The 24,111-nt window shown below is 40.5% G+C and overlaps 3 protein-coding genes across 4 annotated transcripts in view; 2 read left to right on the top strand and 1 right to left on the bottom strand.

Moving 5' to 3' along the window:
* Window positions 1-8,275, top strand: part of LOC133413296 (CTTNBP2 N-terminal-like protein) — a 15,056-nt gene extending 6,781 nt beyond the window's left edge. Inside the window, exons 4-6 of the mRNA XM_061697451.1 lie at window positions 1,344-1,568; window positions 1,902-2,006; window positions 2,973-8,275. Of these exons, the coding sequence (XP_061553435.1) occupies window positions 1,344-1,568; window positions 1,902-2,006; window positions 2,973-4,274 (1,632 nt within the window). The 3' untranslated portion in view covers window positions 4,275-8,275. The remainder of the gene's footprint in view (window positions 1-1,343; window positions 1,569-1,901; window positions 2,007-2,972) is intronic.
* capza1b (capping actin protein of muscle Z-line subunit alpha 1b) lies at window positions 7,339-13,055 on the bottom strand. Its single transcript, XM_061697488.1, has 10 exons — window positions 12,896-13,055; window positions 11,968-12,031; window positions 11,088-11,139; window positions 10,497-10,560; window positions 10,178-10,384; window positions 9,316-9,395; window positions 9,045-9,123; window positions 8,884-8,955; window positions 8,703-8,765; window positions 7,339-8,577 (listed from the first exon to the last, which is right to left on the bottom strand). Exons 1-10 carry the CDS (start codon window positions 12,932-12,934, stop codon window positions 8,437-8,439), a joined length of 861 nt encoding a protein of 286 aa, XP_061553472.1. The 5' UTR covers window positions 12,935-13,055; the 3' UTR covers window positions 7,339-8,436.
* apeh (acylaminoacyl-peptide hydrolase) lies at window positions 9,684-24,111 on the top strand. 2 transcript variants are annotated; one of them, XM_061697436.1, is made up of 23 exons: window positions 9,684-9,761; window positions 14,032-14,161; window positions 14,232-14,358; window positions 14,442-14,529; window positions 15,243-15,315; window positions 15,443-15,534; window positions 15,798-15,872; window positions 15,977-16,114; window positions 16,333-16,424; window positions 17,232-17,272; window positions 17,399-17,520; window positions 17,675-17,735; window positions 17,819-17,916; window positions 18,036-18,087; window positions 20,733-20,821; window positions 20,925-21,063; window positions 21,521-21,604; window positions 21,900-21,980; window positions 22,394-22,482; window positions 23,042-23,232; window positions 23,363-23,465; window positions 23,583-23,689; window positions 23,774-24,111. In XM_061697436.1, the coding sequence occupies exons 1-23, from the start codon at window positions 9,756-9,758 to the stop codon at window positions 23,877-23,879; spliced, it is 2,184 nt and encodes a 727-aa protein (XP_061553420.1). In that variant the 5' UTR covers window positions 9,684-9,755; the 3' UTR covers window positions 23,880-24,111. The 2 variants fall into 2 exon arrangements, with proteins under 2 accessions (XP_061553420.1, XP_061553414.1); XM_061697430.1 differs by lacking the exon at window positions 9,684-9,761 and adding an exon at window positions 13,502-13,589.

Below are 24,111 nucleotides of genomic sequence, written 5' to 3'. Positions count from 1 at the left end.
CTTTACTGATGCACCGAGGGTGTGTGTGTGTGTGAGATGGTGCGTTTACATTGTTGTAGTCTATGAGCAAGTGGAAGAAGAAAAAAAAAAAAAAAAAAAAAACTTGTCAGTGTGTAACATTTTCCGAGAAGACCAAACTGGCAGAAGAATATGGTGCCATGCATGTTTGGGAAGGAAGATGATCGGGTCCTGTAAGAACTGCGATGGAGGAAAGCCTGGAGTGACGTGCGATAGCATAATTGCATCCGCTCCAGAGTTATAATATTTCATCGTCACCGAGTACAAAGTCACACGTCATTTCTTGTCATCTGTTCCTATTTAACAACCTTGACTCATACATGACACAGTATTTGTCTACTTTGATTCTAATGTATATATTAACTATCTTTGCTACAATCCACATCCGTTTGATTTCATGGCCTGGTCCTTCACCTCTGCATCCCTGGGGAGGAATTAACATTTGCTTTTGGAAAGGGGGTGTATAGTCTCACCCCTTTGTGTTTTGGTTCTGGGGAAATACCATCTGCTTGTGCTCACGCTGACAATAACATCACTGGATTGATTTCCTACGCGCACACACTTGAACTGCGCATTGTACGGTATACGTCTGTGCTCACATACGTGCCGAACGTTTTACAACTCTTAATTGGTTCAGATGCGATAGACATTGGAAAATTCTCTGACACCAACGGGATCCAATTTTGTATGCACTGTATAGTCTCTTTGTATTAAAAAGACTGAGGACAATACAGTTATAGAAAACCTCATGTAAAAGAATAACAAACTAGAGAGCAATTCCATGTGGTTGCCTTACACACGACAAGTGCCACAAACTAGTTCATCTACCACCGTTTGTAACCACAAAATGACATAGGTTGAGACATATGTGAAGCGAGGATCCCCTTGACTTAGGAAATCTCATGGCATGAATTCAATTTGCTCTGATTTATTGGTCTGGTTTTGGTGTCGAGTTGGTTTACCCTCATTCCTTTCGAAAAGTCTCGAAGTATGGAAAGTGGCTGAGTGACCTATATACCCGTCTACAGCTTTCCACCTCGCATTCGAGATTCATTCATTTGTCACGTGCACAGTAAAAGCACATCGATAGCACTGAGCAATGAAATTCTTACTTAGCTAGTCTCCCTCCGCCTATTAAAATATATATTTTTAAAAAGAACAATTACAAATAATAAAAGATCAATGGGCGACTGAAAGAAAGGGGGGTGGGGCTAGGCCATGTACATAAGAAAAACATTTTAATGTGCAAAAATATTCAAGTGTCATGGAGTATATCAGCGTATCAGTGTGAGAAACGTCCAAAGATTCATTTGTGTGTCCTTCAGGCTCAACACAAAGATGCTTTCATCCAAGAGCGTTATGGCCAGTATGACCTCAGCGACCCTTTTCTGGCCTTACAACGGGACAGCAAAGCAGCAGAGCACCAAAACACACTCGCCCAAACTCACGCAAACCCTCTGGCTGTACTAAAACTGGTCATGGCCCACTGCAAGAGGATGCAGGAAAGGATGATGAGACAATTGGCAGCGACTGAGAGCAGACACAGAAGGGTAATGGATGCGTCTTTTTTTTTTTTTTTTTCAGCTTGTAAAACGCTCACGCATTTCAATTTGTGTGCGATAATGACTCTAAAAGCCCAGGAAGTGTCACTTAGATGCGCGAGCTCGTACAATAGCCTGTTTGTGAGCGTGTGAATGTCTATTTGAGCTCCATGTTTTAGAAACAAATCCCTCCCCAACCACGCCCAGAGTTCTTGCGGAAGGTTCCAGGTTCACGGGAAATTTCCATCTATTCATTTTCTATTGCGCTTATCCTCTCTAGGGTTGCAGGTGAGGCGTGTTTCTCCTTTGATCCTGAAGGTTTCATGTTTCTCTGTTTGGCAGATGATAGCTGATCTAGCGGAGGAGAAACTGCGGCATGCCCATCAATCACAGAGCGACAATTTCTCCTTGATACTGCAAACAGAACGAGACGAACTGTTGCAACAGGTGCTGACCCACAAAATACTGGAGATGTGCTCGTGTGTTAAATGTGTCCAAGTAGTCAACATGCTGATACATGATCTAGGAGAGCTGAGGAGATGGTGTTGCTTTAATTTTTCTCCGTTCCTTCTCCTTTCTGACTGTTTGTTTTCTTTTCTTTTTTTTTTTTTTTTAATACTGAAAGCTGTGATTTACTGTAGAAAGCCGGGAGGTCACGGGAAAGCATCAGCGGGGCTCCATTGTATGACTCAGTGGGCTTTTAAAGTTCAAGAACATACACAGGCACCATTATGCAGACGGACATGGCTGTTACAGAGGAAACAGATGAGGAAGAGCCCATTGTTGAGTTGTCCTGCCCGGAGTTTACAGGCTCAGGAAACTTGAGCTAATGGATCGACATGTCTGGTCAGCTCAAATGAGATTTATCAAAGTGGCAGTGCACACATATATATACATATATATATGTATATATATATATATACACACATATATATATATATATATATATATATATATATATATATATATGTGTGTGTGTGTATATATATATATATATATATATATATATACACACACATATAAATATATATATATATATATTAAACCCCCCGAAATATTGAATAAGTAGGGAGAAACAATCAATATGTGTTTTTAGCATTGCCGCCCAAATAAAAAAATAAAAACAAAAAACAAAAACAAAATGGAAAAGAAGTTGGAAAAAAAAAACATCCAGAAAGCTATAGTTTTTATTTTTTTATTTTTTATGACTACTGTAAATCCCATAAATGTTGTGCAGGTTAAATTACAGGCTCTCTTGTAAATGTTGTAATAATAAGTCTCAGACTGGAGTCTGCCAATTGTGAACCTCTGCATTACACGAGCAAGTGCTGCAAAGCAGGGTTTTAGTGCCTCCTTGTGGCCATAACAAGATTCGCAGCCATGTTTTACTCACCTTTGCTCTTATGTCTCCAGCTTGAAATTGAGCGTGCAGCAGTGCGACGACTGGAGCGGGAACAGGATCAAGCCGTAAGCCAGGCAGAGGAGTCGCTGACTCAGCAGCAACAGCTTTCGTCAACTCTCAGCCGAGAGCTCCAGAAAGCCAGCAGCCGAGCAGAGGAGGAGGCTCAGAAGGTCTTACGGCTCCGTACTTTGCTCCAAGAGGAGACGGGAGCTGTGGAAAAGCTACAGGCGCTCCTCCAAGAGGAAAAGAGCAGGACGGCAGAACTGGAGGCTCAAACTAAGAGGAAACTCGCTGATTTTACCACCGAGCAAGAGCAACTGAAAGCCGGACTCGTCAAGGAAGAGGAAAGGAGCAAGGACCTGAGGAGACAACTTGAAAAGCTGAAAAAGAGATTGGCTGAAACCAGTGAGACCAAAGAGGGCCCAAAGGAGGCACTGGCAGTGGAAAAAGAGTCACCCTCCAAGATGACACTTGTGCCCGCCTCGGTTCAGACTGAGCCTGATGGAAAAGTAATTGGCCCTGCAAAAACAAGCTCGATGTCAAAGGTCAATGGCCATCACATTCTCAAAGAGACAGAGGCAACTCAGGATGGGAGAGGAACGGAAAACACAGGCGTGCTGGAAAACGGCACAGGAGCAAGCTTACACTCTCCTCTCCATCCTCATCCTCACACTTTTCCTCACTCGCCCTCCAGTACCGCCTCCTCTTCCCTCTCCTCTTCTCCCATTTCCTCCCCGGTTTTGGCCAAACATCTCAACAGCCTGGGTTTCCATCAGTCCTCCTACCAGGCTGGAGTCAATCAGCGATTCCAGGCTGCCAGACACAAGTTTCAAAGCCAGGCGGAGCTGGAGCAGCAACAGCACAACGGCCCCCTTTCCCCCAGGGACCTCTCGCCCACCATCTCCTCCAACCCTCCCCCACCAGAGCACAGTGCAGTCAAGCAGCTGGCCCGCAACACGGTCACACAGGTGCTGTCCCGGTTCACTAGCCAGCAGGCTGGCGTCAAGATGGTACCGATGAGCAACTCTCCATTTGGTACAGACTACCGTAATTTAGCTGCGTCGCCTCCTGGGGGGAGATCACCTTCCGGGCCTTTGTCTCCAGGTATCCGTTCCCCTCTCACCCCTCGATCGGAGAGGACTCATCCTTCTCCGATTCCTCCGAAGAATCTAGGCATGAGTCCGACTCCAGGCTCCCCGAGCCATTCTGCCCAAACAAGCGTGTTCTCTGAGCTTTCAGGGAACTGTGGACCCAACAGCAGCGGGCAAGAAGAAGCAACACAGCCGGACCTGGTTTTATCTTCTAGCAGTTAATGTCCCCATCGTACTGACAAACGCTGAAAACATCGAGCCAGAAAAAATAAGCTTGCCATGGCATGTTTTGACTACAATGGATGACACTGGCACCAGAATAAGTCGCAGGACGAAGGAATCATCTGTGATGAGTCGTCCTCATGCTGCTCACTGTCTGCGTTCAAAAAAATTGCACAGTATCAAATCTAGGGGATGACAGAGGACGTCTGGATCAGTGGCTCTCAAACCTTTTAGGGTCCGGGACCCCCCGCAAATTTTTTATTGAACTTGAGGATCCCCTGACTTCAACATTGCAAATGGTGGCGAGAGACCTTATTAATATGCAATGAATTACACTTGTGAAGCAGTGGAATTAGGGGGGAGGGGGGGGAGGAGTCCTGTACGCTCTGTAGTTTACGTTGATAAAGGTCTCAGTCACAATTAATTAAAATCATCCTCTCAATATAAATGCCACAGAATTTCTTTTTTATTTTTATTTTTTTAATTTTTTTTAAAGTACTTTATTTTCACGGACCACTTGCAAGAAAAACTGGTCTAGCTGACTTCAGCAAGGTCACATTCCACCTGGAGGGATCCCCTGCTCACATCCTCGTGAGCCACTACCTCACTGCAACTGTAAACTGAGCTCTGCGAGACTGTTGAGGAGTTACCCAGTGTGCTTCTTAGGGTGGACAGCTGACCCGCTCCAGATGTGGGCATCGCCGCACAAGTGTCACAAAAGAAAGCAGCGCTAGTATACTCAGGATGCCTAGAATCGACAGATCTGTCGCATTCCTAGTAGGCGCAAGTCTTTCTCACGGGAGCATGTCAGTTTGGTGATATTGTACAAACCCAATTCCAATGAAGTTGGGACGTTGTGTTAAACATATAATGATTTTCAAATCGTGCTCAACCTATATTTAATTCAATACGCTACAAAGATGAGATATTTAATGTTCAAACTGATATACTTTATTGTTATGAGCAAATAATCATTAACTTAGAATTTTAAGGCAGCAACACATTCTAAAAAAGCTGGGACAGGTGGCAAAAAAGAATGAGAAAGTTGAGGAACGCTCATCAAACACGTTTGGAACATCCCACAGGTGAACAGGCTCATTGGGAACAGGTCGGTGCCATGATTGGATGTAAATGGAGCTTCCCTGAATTGCTCAGACATTCACAAGCAAAGATGGGGCGAGGTTCACCTCTTTGTGAACAAGTGCGTGAGAAAATTGTCGAACAGTTTAAGGACAATGTTCCTTAACATACCATTGCAAGGAATTTAGGGATTTTGTCATCTACGGTCCATATCATCATCAAAAGGTTCAGAGAATCTGGAGAAATCACTGCATGTAAGCGGCAAGGCCGAAAACCAACATTGAATGCCTGTGACCTTCGATCCCTCAGACGGTGGGTAAAGGATATCACCACATGAGCTCAGGGACCAAACCAATGTCAGTAAATACAGTTCGGCGCTACATCCGTAAGTGCAACTTGAAACTCTATTATGCAAAGCAAAAGCCATTTATCAACAACAACCAGAAACGCTGTCGGCTTCTCTGGGCCCGAGCTCATCTAAGATGGACTGATGCAAAGTGGGAAAGCGTTCTGTGGTCCGAAGAGTCCACATTTCAAATTGTTTTTGGAAATTGTGGATGTCGTGTCCTCTGGGCCAAAGACAAAAAGAACCATCCGGACTGTTATTGACGCAAAGTTCAAAAGCTAGCATCTGTGATGGTACGGGGCTGTGTTAGTGCCAATGGCATGGGTAACTTACACATCTGTGAAGGCACCATCAATGCTGAAAGGTACATACAGGTTTTGGAGGAACATATGCTGCCATCCAAGCAACGTCTTTTTCATGGACGCCCCTGCTTATTTCAGCAAGACAATACCAAACCACATTCTGCACGTTACAACAGCGTGGCTTCGTAGTAAAAGAGTGCGGGTACTAGACTGGCCTGACTGAAGTCCAGATCTGTCTCCCATTGAAAATGTGTGGCTCGTTATGAAGTGTAAAACACGAGAACGGAGGCCCGAGACTGTTGAACAGCTGAAGCTGTACATCAAGCAAGAATGGGGAAAAATTCCACCTACAAAGCAAATGCAGTTCCCAAACATTTATTGAATGTTGTTAAAAGAAAAGGTGATGTAGCACAGTGGTAAACATGACCCTGTCCCATTTTTTTTGGAATGTGTTGCAGCCATAAAATTCTAAGTTAATGATAATTTTCTAAAAACAAAGTTTAGCAGTATGAACATTAAATATATTGTCTTTGTAGTGTATTCAATTAAATGTAGGTTGAACATGATTTGCAAATCATTGTATTCTGTTTTTCTTTGTTTAACACAACGTCCCAACTTCATTGGAATTAGGGTTGTACATTTAAGAGACTGCAGAGTACAGCATGACCTCTGGGGAAAAAAAAAAAAATCTGCAAAACTGTTTTAGTTGTAGATGGGACAAAATAAAGCAGCTCTTCGATTGAGAGTAGTAGCTGCCACACATCCACAGAAAATGTAGAACTTTTTTGAAAGCTGCTTAAAGAATATTACAGTGGACATTGAATGCAGACAAGTAAACGACTGCACCTTTTTTGAGTACACAGACCGCACTGCAATACTGGGAAAAAAAAATATTTGTCTGTGTTCATCAGGGAGCGCTCTACTTTAACCAAATCAAAACCGGTGTCATTTTGATTCCTGTGACTACTGCAGCCATTTGTGTCATTCATTGTATTGTGTTTGAACAGATTTTATTCCCTTTAGAATCATTTGTATGTTTCAACAGGTTGTATTTGCTTCAGAATAATTTGTATGTTTGTGACACTGACCTTTTTACTTAGCTTTACAATAACAAAAAAAGAGCACAAAGTCTGCAGAGGGGCCTTATAGAGATTCAGTCTCTCTCCCAGACAACTCAGCAAGACCACTGAAGTAGCAGGATGAGTCAGGAATCAGACTAATTCCTGGGGTAAAATAATTCAATATTTTAGCTGCTAATAATTAAAAGTATAAATAAACCACAATTTTGTGCTCACGGTGTATAAAATATTTTTCTTCCACACAGATGCCAACCATATCACTCACATTATTCTGTCCTTTAATTCATACAACAGAATGGGGCAGTACAGGCAACACTTAATTATTCAGCACACACAGTTGGTAGCAGTCTGATGGTGAAACATAGCATCCATCCAAAAAAGTCTGCTTTGAAGTATTGGTATACAGTTACAGTTTGATGTGACCCTAGACGTTCACGTCTGGCTATGCATGGCAACGGATGTGTGCACTTGGCATTGACCGACACAACTTTTTAAAGTACAATATTTCATGACTCCAAAAGAAAACTCTCTTAAAATAGAAATGTGCATTTGTGGGTGGGAGAGTGGAGTTCTTTACCATAGGAAAGAGATTTTGGCAAAAGGTTCATGTTTTCCTTTCGTAACGGAAACGGAAAGCAATGGCGGTGAAGCTGCGAATGCAAGAGCGTTACAGTTTAGAGAAGCATACACACATTGTCTTCTTTCAGTCATTATGGTTTGCAAAGGCGAAGACACACGGAGTACAACTTAAAAACATTCTCTTGTTTGGCAGACATACTTTACAAGGTGGTTTACATTGCAGGAGCTATGCAAAGGATTGTGCTACTTCCAATTGCCAATACTGTACTATGATTTTTTTTTTTTTAGAAAAACTCAAAAGCAACTTAATCGTGTATCATCACAAATATGTCAATCACCTCACAACAGATTCCCAAATTCATGTCAACCACAATGAAGCACTTTCTTCATGAATGATGTGCTTTGTTTCTCACATCTTGCGTTTGTGTACACTGCGGGTCCATATCGAAATGCTGTTCCGACACAATTGACCAAATTCTCTTTCTAAGATAACTGATTGCATTTTGTAGATATCCAGAGTGCAGCCCTGTACACTGACCCAACACAACTCCCGCACACCACACATTCACAACCACTTACTGCAAACTATGATGATCTAGCTTCCTTAGTACACTTCTCTCAAAATCAGACATACATTACAGTCTATATTACAGTCTGCATTTCTTTAGTTGATTCCTTGCCCCAAACTGATATCATTTTGCTTTGGTAGGTCCGTGGGTATGATGAGGGAGGACCAGTGGAGCCAGAATCTCCCTGGCCAGTCCCTGACCTTCCACTTAGACATTCTGCATCTCCTTGCCAATTTTGTAACTTAGGATTTTATTCCAGTCGATTTTGGTGCGTGTGACAGGCAGCTGGCGACGTAGAGCCTTAAAGGTTGTGTCAGACATGGCCTGGTAGTTCTCACTGATTGCACTCTGGTGGCAAAAGTGGAGCGGAAAATATATTACTATTACAATACATCATATATTGTCACGTAAAGAGTCTCAGTAAAGTAACTGCTATTTAATACATGACCTTTAACCATTAAAGAGGATCTTACCTGGTAGTCATTTTCAGCATGTTCAATTATGTCAACAAATTCCTTGGCCGTCTCAATTTCACTCTGTTTGAAACACAATAAAGCCATTCCATTTACAATCTTTAAAGAAAAAAAAAACACTTAAACTAGGCAGAGAGGAAAGTACGACCTTTCTGAAATACAGGCCTAATGGTTTACTTACAGTCACTGATATTGATTGCTCGACCTCCTTGTGACTAACCAGCTGCACATTTCCATCTTCATAATAGTGCACCTGGAGATAGGAGAAGCAAGATTTGTCGTATTTTTTCGTTCAGCATACATTCAACATTAAAACAAAAAGGTCGACAGAGATGAACTCACTTGGATTTTTAACACACCCACTACCTGCGCAGTAGACTGGCCAATAGTAAGTTTCCACTCAGACCTACAGCGGCCATTCCTGTGTTGCAATCAAAGCTCCTTCATTATTTATAGTCGGTAGCAACAAGTACATTACACAATTTCTCTGATCTTAAAAAAGAAATAAATAAAATAAAAACAACTTTTGACCCAATTTATCCAATGGCTTATACATACTAAAGTATATGCCAAGTTATTAGAAAGCTGTTTGAATAAAAGGGTAACAACACACCAGAAGTTTTTGGGTTGAAACTGATGTCCCTCAATGCAGGCTATGATCGTTTGCTGCCCATCAACAGTTTTTCCATATACCTGTGACACACACATAATATCCATCCATCCATCCATTTTCTGAGCCGCTTATCCTCGCACTTAAGTGTCGCACAAATAATATATAAAAAGAACAAAAATGGCTCAAATATAGTTTGTACACTACAACAGTGGTGCTTTGACTTACAAGTTTATTTCGTTCCAAGACCACTCAAAAGACATTTTTCCGGACTGAAATGACTGGAAAATCCCTTACTTCAGTCCAGCCCCACATTGTGCTCAGTTTGTTGTGCGCGCCTTGGACACCAGGGGGCAGTATAATTAGGACATCAGACAAGAGTTTAACAATTGAAGTAAGCAGCAGTGACAGTTGTTTTTAGAGGATTACAGGATAAATAATATATGACTGTGAGTATTGTTATATTGTTTGTCTACACCTGTTGCTCCTGAAATGTCAAATATATATTGCTAAAAGGGTGATAACGCCACAACACTGATGCTATACATTAGCCCCTGCATGCTTTTTGCACTGTGTGCTAGCATTAAGCTAGCAGACTTTCCTAAAGCAGTTATGTTGTTTTAAATACACGGGACGCACTTGTCTTTGTTTTGTTTAGTTTGACAGTAAACATCCGACAGGGTGTGGAAGCTTGTTTTTATGAAGAATTGTTCGCTATCTACCAAACTGCTGTTTGTTGTGAAGTTAACAGAGTTGAGTTTGCTGTCACGCATGTCAAAGCATATCTCGGAAAATTCATAAGCCGGGTCACTCGTAAGTCAAGGTACCACTGTACGATATTTTACAGCGCTCGTGTGCATCTCACTGTGCAGACTCCAGTAGGGTAGTGCTCTTTGACGTAGGCATTAAGGGCATGGTCGCAGGAATCTCTCCAGGCTTTGAGCGGCGCATCGCCTTCACATGACTGCACGTCGCTCACTTCTTTCCTAAGGTGGTCAAAGCGGAATGACAAGTTGTTGCGAGGGTCCAGGAAGCGCCCCTGACCCAGGTCACCGTGCTCTGTAATCAGAACCTGTGAATAAAAAAACAAAAACAAGGAAGGTTAAAAAATGTTTTTTTAAAAACAAAAAGTCTGCAAAACTGTGTTTCTGGAATGAAGAAGTAAAGATTATGGTGAATCTTACTGGGTCTTCAAAGCCATCAAGTCTGGCGGGTGTGAACTGATCCATGTTGTACTGGGCAAAGGAGCTGGACAAATCAGAAAGATGCAACACTACAGTTAGGATTTACCACAATATAGGATACATATACAGTATAAAATAAATTACTGATGCACCAAATCTTCGGCCACCAAAAAGTCCAAAATAAAGCCACAAATTATTCCACTGAAATATAAAACAAAAATAAACCAATGACTTTGATCACAATAAATTCAATTCCAAAAATTATTAGTTATTTTTTTCTACTTTTGTTAATACTGCTGAGTAAAAATGTTTTTAATATTTTTCGATGTTCATCTTTAGATTATTTTTTAAAATTTACTTCATAGGTTAATAAAATGATGAACTGCGCTCTAATTTCTTTAGTTTTCAGTACATGGGCTTTAAAGCTCCCATATTTGGTTTATTTAGACCTCCACAGAGTGACTCTCTAATATGGACTTCGTATAAAAGTGCAAATTTGATTTAAACAAAACACCTTGGTTTTGTCATATCTGCCTTGGTTTCGGCCAAGAATTTTCATTTCGGTACATCTCTAATATAAATAGTACTTACTGTGATGCTCCCTCCCTGAGGAGGGTATCATTGTCGAGAAGAAGCCGCACATCTGTAAAGACAAAAAAAAAATGTTATGGCCTTCTTACCTAACCTTTACAACCGGAAATGTGGACAACCACATTGTATCCCATACTTAGGATCAAACTATTTTCGATATATGAGCCACAAATTACAAACTGATTTGCCTTATTCTGACTGGCTACATAGTTATTCCGATATGGAAGTATATCGGTGCAATTATGATTTTTGAATCTGAATTACTAAAAGTGAATTGTAAAATATTACCTCAAAATGTTGAATTTGCTACTGTCTGGTTCAACTTATGTTGCCCAATTCAACATTCAGCAGCAAATTCAACATTCAGCGTATTTTTCCAATAACATCACTTCCGAGGTACGTTCCATTTTTGTGAAGTCGGATTTCCCACTCGGAAAATCTGAGTTTTCTCACTACTCCAGTTGACTTTCAAAGATGGCTCACCCAAGTGTAAACAGTTAAGCAGAAGCTCCTGGAATGATCCGTTTCTAATCACTTCTCAATCATTTTTGCCACACTAAATCGCCTGACAAAATTAATGAGAGAGTTCTGCACAAAGTAACTTACTTAATTGATTTATTGCTTTCATTGAACATATAAACAGAACAAAAACAAACCTATATCAAATAGAAGAAGAGGTAATAAATGACATCATCCAGCACAGCTTCCAAGTTTAAAAGGAGTAAGGGAAAGTAAAAGACTTATGTAGTACTAACCATTAGTCTCCAAATAGTTGTTAATTTACGATATTAATCCAATAATATTTTATTCATACACAGTACACTAGATTATATTAATGAATCCAAATACTCCCAAAACTTGATGTTGAGAGACCTCTTACCATTGAAGACCTCGTTGAACTCTCCTGGGGGGGCACGGGTCACAAAGTTAGCTGCAATGCGAACCTTTGAGACCAAAAATAGATGCACAGTATGAACATCAAATTGACCTGTCATGTCAGTTTAAAAAAAAAAAAGACAAAACTCATTGTATTTATGTGACAATCGTACAATCGTCCTTGTGACTGCATATTTCACTCCCAATGCAGCTCAATTATGCCCAAAAGACAGTCTGAATAGAAGGGGGTTAGGACAAAACTGATTTTGTGACGTTGCCAATACTTGTTTATACGAGTTTCCTGTTATTTTTCTTTAATTCCTTAACAACTGATATTAATCAGTGCATGGGAATGCCAATGAGACTTTAGTATAAACCGTCACATTAGCCCGAATCAATCTGCCACCTGGTTACTTCGATGAGTACATAACAAAAACAAGAACAAAATGAGCATGAGCCATTGCCGCTTAATTTTTTTTTTTTTTTAAATAAATACTGTCACTTTCATTCCATGGGGTGTCCAGGCTCCATCTAAACCACACGACCAGAAACGGGGACATGTGAGGCGAACAAATATTTGAGCTACATGCAACTCTCATCTCTTCCACCCAAGCAAACCATCCGATTTGTTGACAACATTTTACACGATTGCTCACTAGTAATGGTGCGTTTAATTCAGATGTGCAAACAGTTGAAACGTGCATCACACAATTATCTAGCTGAAATTATTTTTGCGAGCTAACGAGATGCAGAAGCCTTCTTGCCAGCACTGGCTAAATGGTAAAGCTAAAGCTATCTTGGGGAAATACAGTCATATTTGTCATTTCACGGCGTCGCCGAATCGTGGCCACCCGCCACAGTCTGTGAACTTGACTTCTTGGCACACTAAAGCAGTTCGAGCTGTGATTCAAAGAAGTTTACATGGTTCAAACCTTCTCCTCGTCTGACAGCGGTTCCTCAAAGTCGGCCATCTTGGCTCATTGTGACCACACCTACTCTGACTGATGATGATGATGACACATTTGTGACCGTTATTAGTAAAAGTACAAGGACAAGGAATGTGCGGCGTCTTCTACCTCAAAATAATACACCCCACGCCACTGTGACAAATATCTACATTCATAAGTGTCACCAACATTTTAAAAGACAGAAAAAAGTAGGATAAGGTGGGTTAATCCCTTCGCATATTATTAGTTCTGCTTCCGGTTGTTTTCACAGAGTAAAATATCCTACGAAATAAAAGTATAGTCTTAACGAGCTGTACATACTGTAAACTGGTTTTAATCATACGCACGTTTTTCCCATGTTCTGAATTCCATACATGCACGCCTCTCATGACTGTTGAATCAATATTTATATTGTCTCTTTCTTCATTTATTTCATTATTGATTTTTTTTTTTGGGTGGGGGGGGGGTTCTTTTATTGTGAATGACATAAAAGGAAACACTTTGTTTATGATCATCTTCGAGTGGGCCACACTCCTCACCAGTAGGTGGCGGAAATGCACCAATAGGTTGTTGGCCAACCGCCAATAATCTCATGAAGAAGGAGAGGAAGCGCTTCATTTACTAAACTCAGTGAGCTTTCGACCACAGCGACTACCAACGTCCAGACATGGATTCACAGGTTACCTACTAACTCATCCTATTAGTGACCATAACCGACGAATTTCACACTAGTTTATATGTGCAGGTTTTGGCGGTGATAGTTTCGCATGCTGAGAATAAACTCACTTAACTGTTATCGAGCGTTTAAGCCAAACTCGCACACTGTAGTCATGGCTTGGTTTCTGTTTTGATTGTCAGCTGCTATGATACAGGAAGTTCCGTATTGAAATAACATTGTCGCACATTGATAGTCAAAACGTTTCATTTCTACTAGTATTCTTACCAGTCATACCGAGCTAACTTGGTTTGCCGATATGGGTTAGGCTTTGCTGATTATCCCACGTTTCCATGCGTACCAGGTGCGAGTTGCTGGCGAGTCTCTTGTTTAGAAAATTAGCAAGGGCATTGTCGTACTGGTGCCAATTGCTCGTAGTTTGAGCAGTTGTGCTGCGTGTTTTCAGGTGATGACTAACCCAGACGAGATCGCCAGACTCTACAGACAGCTCAGCCTTTTCCCTTCACTAAGCAGGGCAGAAGTGGGACCTGTCATCACCTCCCAGTATGGAGGCAAATACAGCAACATCTACACAGGTTTGTGTTCACCTTGACGAGTCCAGATCCCAACATGATCGCTGAGATTGATGATGAGTATCTGCTGCAGAGTGGAGTCAGCGCGATCTGGAAAGGAATGAGAATGTCAAGTTTTGCAAGCAGTACATCGTGTTCCATGATGACAAGTCGGTGGTCTTTTCAGCACCATCGGGCAACTGCACCGAGTTCCAAGGAGTGTATGTCCAAATTGTGCAGTTACATTGAGGAGTGAATTTGAAGCAGTTGTAATAGATGCATGCTTCCCACCCCATCATGTCAGGTTGCTAAGTAAAGATGCCCCTTCTGGAGAAATGAAGGCTGTTGTCAGAAAGAGCACAGTTAAGGGGGAGGAGAACCAGTTTTTGGAGGTTTGATTATTTTATTTATTTATTTTTAAATTGTATTATTATTATTATTATATATTTAAGTGCAGTGCCTCAGCCATTTTACACCAGGTACCACCTAATAAGTACCTAGCTATCTAAATACCACCATAATAACCAACATTGAAACGCAGTAGCTTAGGAGGCCTGAGTGTTAATCAAAAACGACAGAGCGCCGTTTTTGCGTATGTAATGATATGTTACGGACCAAACCAATAATATGTCAATGCACTTTCTGCGCTGCCAATCAGAAATGATGTCCTGCTGATTTTATTTTCATTCATTTAATGGATTCATAAAAAAAAGTAATTGACAGGTTAATATATTATTAAAATAATCGTTAGTTGCAGCATTATAAAATGTTACTTTGTGACAGTAATTCTACTTGACACGGTCAGAAAGTTCACTACATCTACAATATCAAGATTAAAATAATACTCCTGGCCGTGTCTCAGTCCAAACGGAACATTTGTATCTTTGTAAAGGCTGAGTTTTTGATACGCCTCTACACTTTGAAGTGAGTGCACTTTCTATTTGCGTGTGAGTGACTGATGTAGCTCGACAAAGTCATAGTCATCTCTTTTGTACAAATGCTTGCAGTCTGCTGGTGTTTGTATTACTCTACGTGTTCATCTATATTTTGCTGGTCCTTTGAACCTGAGATCCTACTTAGTTTTCGCAACGATTTGACTCTCCAGATCTGGAGTAAAAACAAGATGAAGAGCATCAATCTCACAGCTTTAAAGAAGCATGGAAAGGTTTATGAAGATGGTGAGTATGAAAAGTATCTGATTCACAAATCTATGATAAGACCTCCCAATGAATTCCCAGTTCCTAATGAAAAATGTTCGACAAACTTGCTGTCAAAGAATAACCTCAATGTGCTTTGTATCCTCAGAGCAGTTTGGTTGCTTGGTCTGGTCCCATTCTGAGACTCACCTCCTGTACGTGGCTGAGAAAAAGAGGCCCAAGGCCGAGTCTTTCTTCCAGGTAGCTCCGCAAGGCTGGTTTGGGAGTAGATTTATCCCAAAAAGCAAAGAACCGCGTTTCTCTGTCAATGGATTTGAAATGTTAAATGGGATAGACTCGGTTTGCATCATCAAGTTTGCATCTTTATAAACCGTGAAAACCAGTTTTGCAAATTCTGGTAAATAATGTCATTTATTCGTAGTTGACTGTATACTCACATGAGCTAAACAATGTTTTCCTCTAAAAATACTACTGTTATTCCGTGTCTGACTTTCTGATTTTAGACCGAGTCTTCAGCGCTGTCTTCTACTGTGGATGAAGAAGAAACTTTGAGATCAGAGAAAAAGGAAGCTGTCAAAGTAGAGCCAATAAGCACATCTGAGACTTGTTTTTTTTCTCTCTTCAGTGTTATGTGGCTAATATCGTAATTTTATTTTATTTTTTTAATATGCTTGACCTGAAGGGAGAGCAGTTTGTCTTTTATGAGGACTGGGGAGAGACACTGGTTCATAAGAGCAGCCCAGTGCTCTGTGTTGTGGACATTGAGGGTAGCAATGTTTCTGTGTTAGAAGGAATGCCTGACAACATCTCACCAGGACAGGTTAGTGCACATGTATCATGACGTGCATGTTGTTTCCTTTTTATTTTCAGCTACCTAATAAAACAGTAGCTTGTCTTAATTACCAGTCCAAATAAATCAATGGTAAATTAACGTTCAAAGTTTCGGTAACAGTATCAACATATTGGACAACTTTTATTTTTTAAGTTATGAAATTATATCATATCTACAAGATACCTTGCCTCTCTTGGTCTCTGCAGGCATTTTGGGCTCCGGGTGACACAGGTGTGGTGTTTGTTGGATGGTGTCATGAGCCTTTCAGACTTGGACTTAAGTTCTGTCCCAACAGGAAGTGAGTGCTCTTCATTCTCATCAGCACTTTGTGGAGTTAGCCCTGCATGTTAAGCATGTTGACATTACACCATTAGAGGCCCTCTCTGAGGACTTAGCAAGATCAACTGGTTTAGCTCTTATCTCACATAAAAAGAAAACAAAATGTGGGTTTGGATACATGTTCTTCCACAAGACATAAAATTGAGTGTGGGGTGCCCCAAGTGTCAATTTTAGGTCCAATTATTTTTAATCCATATAAGCTTCCCCTTGGGACATCATCAGTAGACATGGCATCAGCTACCACAGTTAGAAAGATGGCACGCAGCTGTACATCCCCGTGTCTCCTGGTACACAGGGCCAATTAATACCCTTCTTAACTGTATTTTAGATATTAAGTCATGGATGGTAGTGAATTTCCTACAGCTCAACCATGAAAAGAGAGGTTTTAATTATCTGTTTTGAAGGCAAGAGAGAAACATTTACTAAAACAACATTTTAAATCCTCATAAATGTTACTCTGAGCTTACTTTTATCCCACACATCAAGAATGTAACCGAGAGAGGTTTTTACCATCTTGAGAATATACGTAGAGTCTGCCTGTTTCTCTCTCAGGCTAACACGGAGGTGCTGATTCATGCTTTTATCTCCTGTTGTTTAGACCATCGCAATGCCTTTCTCTTTATTCTTCTTTTCCTTTCGGCTTGTCCCGGGTTCGCCACAGCGCGTCATCCTTTTCCATGATAACATTTGATTGAGTGATGGATGTTGAAATTAAAAGGCTCATTTAGTTTGTCGCCACCATTCATTTTTCTCCTTTCTCTGTCAGTTCATCTTTGTTCTATGTGGATCTCACTGGAGGGAAATGTGGTAAGTGCATTTAGCAAGAGCTGCTACTCATACTAAAGTAAATGAGACTGAACATATGAGTGTGGTTGCTTTGTTTATTTAATTTAGTTAGCTGACTCATTTTATTGCATATTTTGTGCTTCTTAGAGCAGTTGTCATCTGGAACTAGTGCAGTCTCCTCTCCCAGGCTGAGCCCAGACCAGTGCCGGATTGTCTACCAAGAAAATACTGTCTATGGACCACACATGCAGTGTAGCCGACTGTGTATGGTAAAGCTCGTTCCACCACATTTATAGTTGGCAAATCTCTGCTTCTTGCCAGAGCTAATGTACATTATTTAGCATAATTTTTTTAGGGGGTTGTGGATGGACTGTATATTTTGAATATGTTGAATCACTTCCTCTGTCTGGATCTTCTGTCTAGTATGATTGGTATACTAAGAAGACCTCTGTGGTGGTGGATGTGGTGAAGAGACCAGGAGAGGGTAAGTAACATTTATTAGTCTTTTTAATGCACACTTTTCTCATAAAATTAGTCTCGAATGTTTGTATTTATGTGTTGGTACAGATGGCTTCGCTGGCATCTATTGCACTCAGTTGCCACCTCAATGCTGGTCAGCTGATAGTCAGCGAATAATTGTTGCCTGTCCTCAGCGCAGCCGCAAGGTCTTTCTCATTACATATTAGTGATTGCTAAAAAAAATGAATAGACTGTTTTTTGTTTTTTTTGGCCCTTATACTGTATGTCGCATGTCCCTGATTGAAGATCGTTGTCTGTTTTGAAGGAGCTGCTGATGGTGGATATAAATACAGGGAGTGTCACCTCTCTGACTGCAAGTGAGTCAATATTAAAATGTACACAGTCACATATATGAATGTATTTTTATCTGCTTATATTTTTAAGTGTGGAACTACAGTTCAGGTCGAAATTATTGCCCCCCCACCCTTATGAAATCAAATAAAACCCATATTTTTTCCAATGATGAAAAAAAAGCAACTCCAAAAGCCAAACGTAATTAGCCCCCTGACAATTAAGATTTAGAATAATAATTCATAGTCAATACTTTTGCCTTTAAGGGATAATATGCAGTTTTCAAACCGCTAGCAAAATCTGAACGTAGCCTCATTTGATTTCCCGCCCCCACACCCTGCCGTCTCTGGCCAAAGAAGCGCCTCTAGGTCACTAAACTTGGACAACAAAAAAGAGCCAGGAACAGACCGGATTCATCGCGGTCATGTGCCCCCCTCAGTGTGCATTTCGGTCAGCCGCAACTTGGTGACGGCCCGCTAGAATTGAGGGAGGGACCGTTGCATCCTGCTCGCCTGTGGCCGTTTCAAAGTGCACCTTATGGCCCGCCGCGAGTGCGCAACGTTACATGTAATGCTACCACTTTGATGTTGTATTTTTTTTAAATGTACAGTCAATTAAAAATATAAGAGAGGTGATCAACTTACCTGACAACTCTGTGAGAACGGTGATGTGACGTACGCAGTGTTTTTTTTTTTCAAGCTCAGCCATGAAGCCGTCCGCATATAGGAATCACACCGCCGTTATATATCTTTACCCTTAATTTGAAGGAGAGAGCTGTCCAATTCCGTCTTTTTAACTTTTGTTACTAACAGAAGTTAAATAATCCTGCCAAGAAACTATAATAGTCTTCTATGCAAGAGGCTACGGTAAATCCCTGCGAGCCTCCACACGTGCGGTGGGTGTGTGCGCAATTGATTGACAGACTATTTTCTCACGCGTTCTGTCACTTCTCTCTCTGATTGGCTACGATTATCTCGCCGTGCCCAGTTGTAAAACAATAATTTAAATTACATTAGAGGCATCAGATGCGGGTCAGAGAGAGGTAATTTATACTCTACTGGCAGGTCACAGAGAGGTCAACATATACAGTATGGCAGTGTTTTTTTTTTTTTTTTTTTTTTTTGCAAACTCTAAATTAAATTGCAAACTGACAAAAAAAAAAAAAAACTTTTATGGTAGTTTGGCACATATCTCTTGATGGATTTAAGCCCATTCCTACAGTATATGGCAAATTGTTCAAGACCATCCATTTTGTTTGCCCCAAACTTGAACTCCCTTCACATATTCTCGATAGGATTGAGATCTGAGAGGGCCTCTCCATAAACTTCATTTATGTGTCCTTCAAAACGCTTAAGACTAGTTTTGATTTACTCATTGGGTCATTTCTTGTTAGAAAACTCAGAAACTACCTGGACTGACGGCATACTTCTTTCTGTTCTTCTTCAATATATCAACATAATCATCTTTTTTATTTATTTATTTATTTATTTATTTTGTCATGGTATTGTGCACCACAACAATGTTCCTGTGCCTAAAGCAGCAAACCGGTTCCACAGCATTCTCCTCCCACCACTATGTTTCACTATGGGGATAGTATTCGAAGGGTTGAAGGCCTCAACATCCATAAACCGGGTACCTAAAAAGCTCACCTTTGGTTTCATCAGACCCAAGTACCAACTTCCAAAACTCATCCCCATGTTTCAGTTTCGCTCTGCAAACTTCAGTCAGGCTTTGATATGCCAATGAGAGCAAAGGGGCTTTTCTAGGACCATGACCAACCATGTCCAACCATAATGAAGAGCCCTCCCAAAAGTTTCACAGTATATGAAACATCAAGTCCCCTTCAGCAACAAAGATCAAGTCCAGTCCAGCAGTAATCAATGTTTCAGAGATCAGGGTATTCTTGATCACAAATATGAATATTTTTCTCTCCAAACGTTAGGAAATCTTGTGTTTTTGACTATAGCTATGTTTATTTTTAACAGGCTGCCTTTCTTTGTGCTTGCAATGATGCAACACAGCTCTTCTCAAAACACTTTCAAACGGCAGTACAGTATATCCTTCCTGTCTGACTTTTTTATTTTTGGCTTGATGATATCAATTCTTGCCACGTTTTTGGAGCGTAGTCCCTTTTGATGAAGTTGTCAGGTGACATGAACCCCACTTCTTGGCATCCCTTGAGTACAAATCAGTGGTAATTGACGCATTAGCTGTGGGTTCAAACCAACTTGTATTTTTAGGCCACAAAATGGCATGGCATGGCATGACATAATAATTTTGTCCATCTGACTATTCACTATATCATCAAGACATCTATTTATTTTATGTTCCAAAGTGTATCAAAACGGTGACATAGTGATGATTGACTATACATATGAATATTGTAAACACCGGGCATTCGTTTGGGGAAATGTTCAATGGTGCTTAAGGGGTTCATCATTTTGACCTTTAACTGTGAATACCAATTTTAGTTTCATTCGCTGAGTCAAACACAGATAATAGACCAACCACAACAAAAGGAGAAAAATAGACTTGTGAGTGGTATGCAGATTTCTTGTCCATGTCTCCCCTGTTGCTGAGAATCTAAGGGGTCTTGAGAAGCAAGCCAAAATAGACGTCCACCAGTCTAAAATGTCTTTCCAGTGATGGAATGTATTCACATGTTCTGTAGAGTCTGGCATGGGTGCCTGGTGTCTGCTGACTGTCGAGAGAGATCTGATAGTGGCAAGCTGCTCTTCTCCAAACTGCCCCCCAAGTCTGGTAGGGTCATCACCTCTTTATTCAAGTATTTGTTTTGGAATTGTGTGTCAAAAAGGAAAATCTTCTGTGTCCCATTGGTATGTTTCTTGTGTCTCTTGTCCAGAGAGTAGGTTTCCTTCCCACCAGGGATTCTGAAGAAGAAGTGGTCTGGATTACACTGGAGGAATCGCAGACAATGCCAGAAATTGATTGGCAGATCTTGGCGTTCAAGCCTCCCTCAGAGCAAGACAACAGTCAATACCGTAATATCATTCGTTCTGCTTGTAGTTTTTTTCTGTTTTCGCTCAAAATGCACATAAGACCTGTTCTGAATATTTGATATTTGATGGTACAGGTTCTTTACAGCCCAAATTCAAACATGTTTTGATATGTATGAGTTAACTAGTGCTTATTATTGTTGCTGTTTTTTGTCTTTGTGTTGTCTAATTACGAAAGGACGAAAAGGGAAATTCTAATTAGTAGTCAACCGGGATTTTTTTTTTTGTTCATGTGAACACAGAACGCTATCGAGGCAAGCGCAACATTTTCATCATGTATTAAGGTGTTAAAAATATAAATAATATAAAGAAAAACACAATTTGATTATATAATCTAATCTCATGATATTTTTAGGTTTTTATTTTTATTTTTTATGATTGTCTCGTCTTAAAATTGGAATTGAGGTATTTAATGAGCATCATTGCGTTTTCTGTTTTCCAGCTGGCCTTGACTTTGAAGCGTTACTGATTAAACCAAAGGAGGTGAAGAATGGTGTGAAGCTGCCTCTTATTGTGTTTCCTCATGGTTGGTGTCCACGCCTACATAAGTATTTATTATTGGTCTCCTACAGTTTTGTCTTAGAAAACACAAGCTATAGTCAACATGACTTTGCTGATTAATTGTTCTGAAACGGATAACGCATGATGAAATGGGGTGTCATAATTTTGGGGGGTATTTGCGCATCTCGATTGTAGAAGGCCAACAAGCTAGGTTATTAGTCGGACGGTGACTTTGACTTTAATGCACAAACGTTTAATATTAAACTGTGTTTCACTTTTTAATCATTTATTTTAATTGTTACTTTTTTTTTTGGCTGTAGGCGGTCCACACTCTGTGATTGTTGCTGACTGGCTTCTGTCCCCAGCTGTACTATGTCGGATGGGCTTTGCTATATTATTAGGTAAGTTCAAATCCCAAGGTGAAGCCTGATGATGTTACACCTTTTTATGCGTGGCAATACAAGACAATGGTGGCTCAACAAGAGCATTTTCACATAGTTATATTTCTTGATACAATGCCAAGTTTTTATATTACATAAGTGTAGTGTTTTGTTTTTTACGCAGTTGTTGCACTGGAGAATCAGAGTGTATTCTAATCATTTATCTATTTTTTACTTTCTGGTGTCAGTGATTTGGTTTCCTCCATATACACATTCAAACAACCCTCATATAATATTGGAATATACTGTCTCAAACTGTCCAAAAGTTGCAACTGGAGCAAAACTGTCCCAATCTAATTTAAAAAAAAAAAAAAAAAGTCATGATTTCCACATCCATACCTTTTTTTTGTTTTGTTTTGTTTTGCTTGTTTTAGTGAACTATCGTGGATCCCTTGGATTTGGCCAGGACAATATCCTCTCATTGCCGGGCAATGTTGGCACGCAGGACGTCAAAGATGTTCAAGTAAAATTAATACTGTGCATGCTGTAGAGCAGGGGTGTCAAAGTATCTTTGTCACGGGCCACATCGTAGTTAGGACTTCCCCCAGAGGGCCGCTACGACTGTGAACCCATATAAACAAAAGATTACCTTATATAATTACATACAGTATAAACAACACATTGAAGAATAACCAGTTTTGAAATCAGAAGCCTATAAGAATGTTTTTCAAGGATTACATTTCTTTTCAAAGGGGGATTGGTAACAAAATTAAAATGCTTGCAAATATCTCAATGTTATTACACCAGAACACAATGAGCAATTTTTTATTTGCTTTCGCGGGACACATAAAATGATGTGGCGGGCTGGATCTGGCCCCCGGGGCCACCAGTTTGACACCAGCGCTGTAGAGTAACACATCAATGGCAACCAGTGGCTCTTCTGTTTTGCTACTGTTCTAAATTATGCAGATTCTTACTTCAATACTGTTCAATTTGTTTGATTGCAGTTGCAAAAGGTCAACAGTCTGTATAATTCATTTCTTACTAACTATGCATGTTGTGTTCATGTTGTTTACCGTCAGTTTGCTGTGGAAAGTGTCCTCAAGGGTGATGAGTTTGACAAGCAGAAGCTGGCAGTTTATGGAGGTTCTCACGGTGGTTTCTTAGCCTGTCATCTCATTGGCCAATATCCCGGTTACTACAAGGCTTGTGTGGCTCTCAACCCTGTCGTCAATTTGGCCTCTATGGTTTGCAGCACAGACATCCCAGACTGGTATAGTGTTTGCGCTATTGTCCCGAGTGTGCATCAAAGCATGTTCCGCACGTGTTCCGTAATGCGTACGAACACCCCAGGGAAAGAAAATTGCAATTTCGCTTCACTGCTGTTGTTTCTGATTTTACAGGTGCATGTTTGAGGCTGGCTGTGACTACAGCACAGAGAGTCTACATGATCCCGCTAATGTGGAGCAAATGTTGAACAAGTCTCCAATCAAACTCACCACACGTGTACGAGCAGTAATTGTGTGTGTGTGTGTGTGTGTGTGTGTGTGTGTATTAACGACTTGTGTGCGTGGAGTTAACTGCTTTTAATTCATCTGTGAACATGTCGTAACACGGATCTAGGTGCAGACACCGGTCCTGCTCATATTAGGAGAAGATGACAAGCGTGTGCCCCACGAACAAGGAATTGAATATTACAGAGCTTTGAAAGCAAAGCAGGTGCCTGTCCGGTAAGCAGCAATTGATGACTCGTCTGTTTTGTGGGTTTTGTCATAAGTTGTTCGTTCTCTGATACTCTGATATTTGGTGTGAAGTTTGCTGTTGTATCCGGGGAACAACCACGCCTTGTCCAATGTGGATGCTGAGTCTGATGGCTTCATGAACACCGCTTTGTGGATAATACAACACTTGTGTGAGTGATGATTAGTATGTTGACTCGTGCAAAAGATATCAGAATACTAACATACTAGGTTCTTTCCTGTTCTTGGAACATTGTGAAGCCAAAGCAAAAAAGTGCTCTGAAGTCAGAAAATGACTTTTATATTCATTTGATTCTGTCTGTTGTGATTACCACGTCTTCTACTCTTAAAATAATTATTTTTAAACTGTCTCTTAACTCGACTAAAACTTGAATAAAGGCTGTTTTAAATAA

Source organism: Phycodurus eques, chromosome 1 (genome assembly GCF_024500275.1).
Source record: "Phycodurus eques isolate BA_2022a chromosome 1, UOR_Pequ_1.1, whole genome shotgun sequence".
Lineage (NCBI taxonomy): Eukaryota > Metazoa > Chordata > Actinopteri > Syngnathiformes > Syngnathidae > Phycodurus > Phycodurus eques.
The sequence above is the reverse complement of the archived record's forward strand: the minus strand, read 5'-3'. Positions and strand labels throughout refer to the sequence as shown.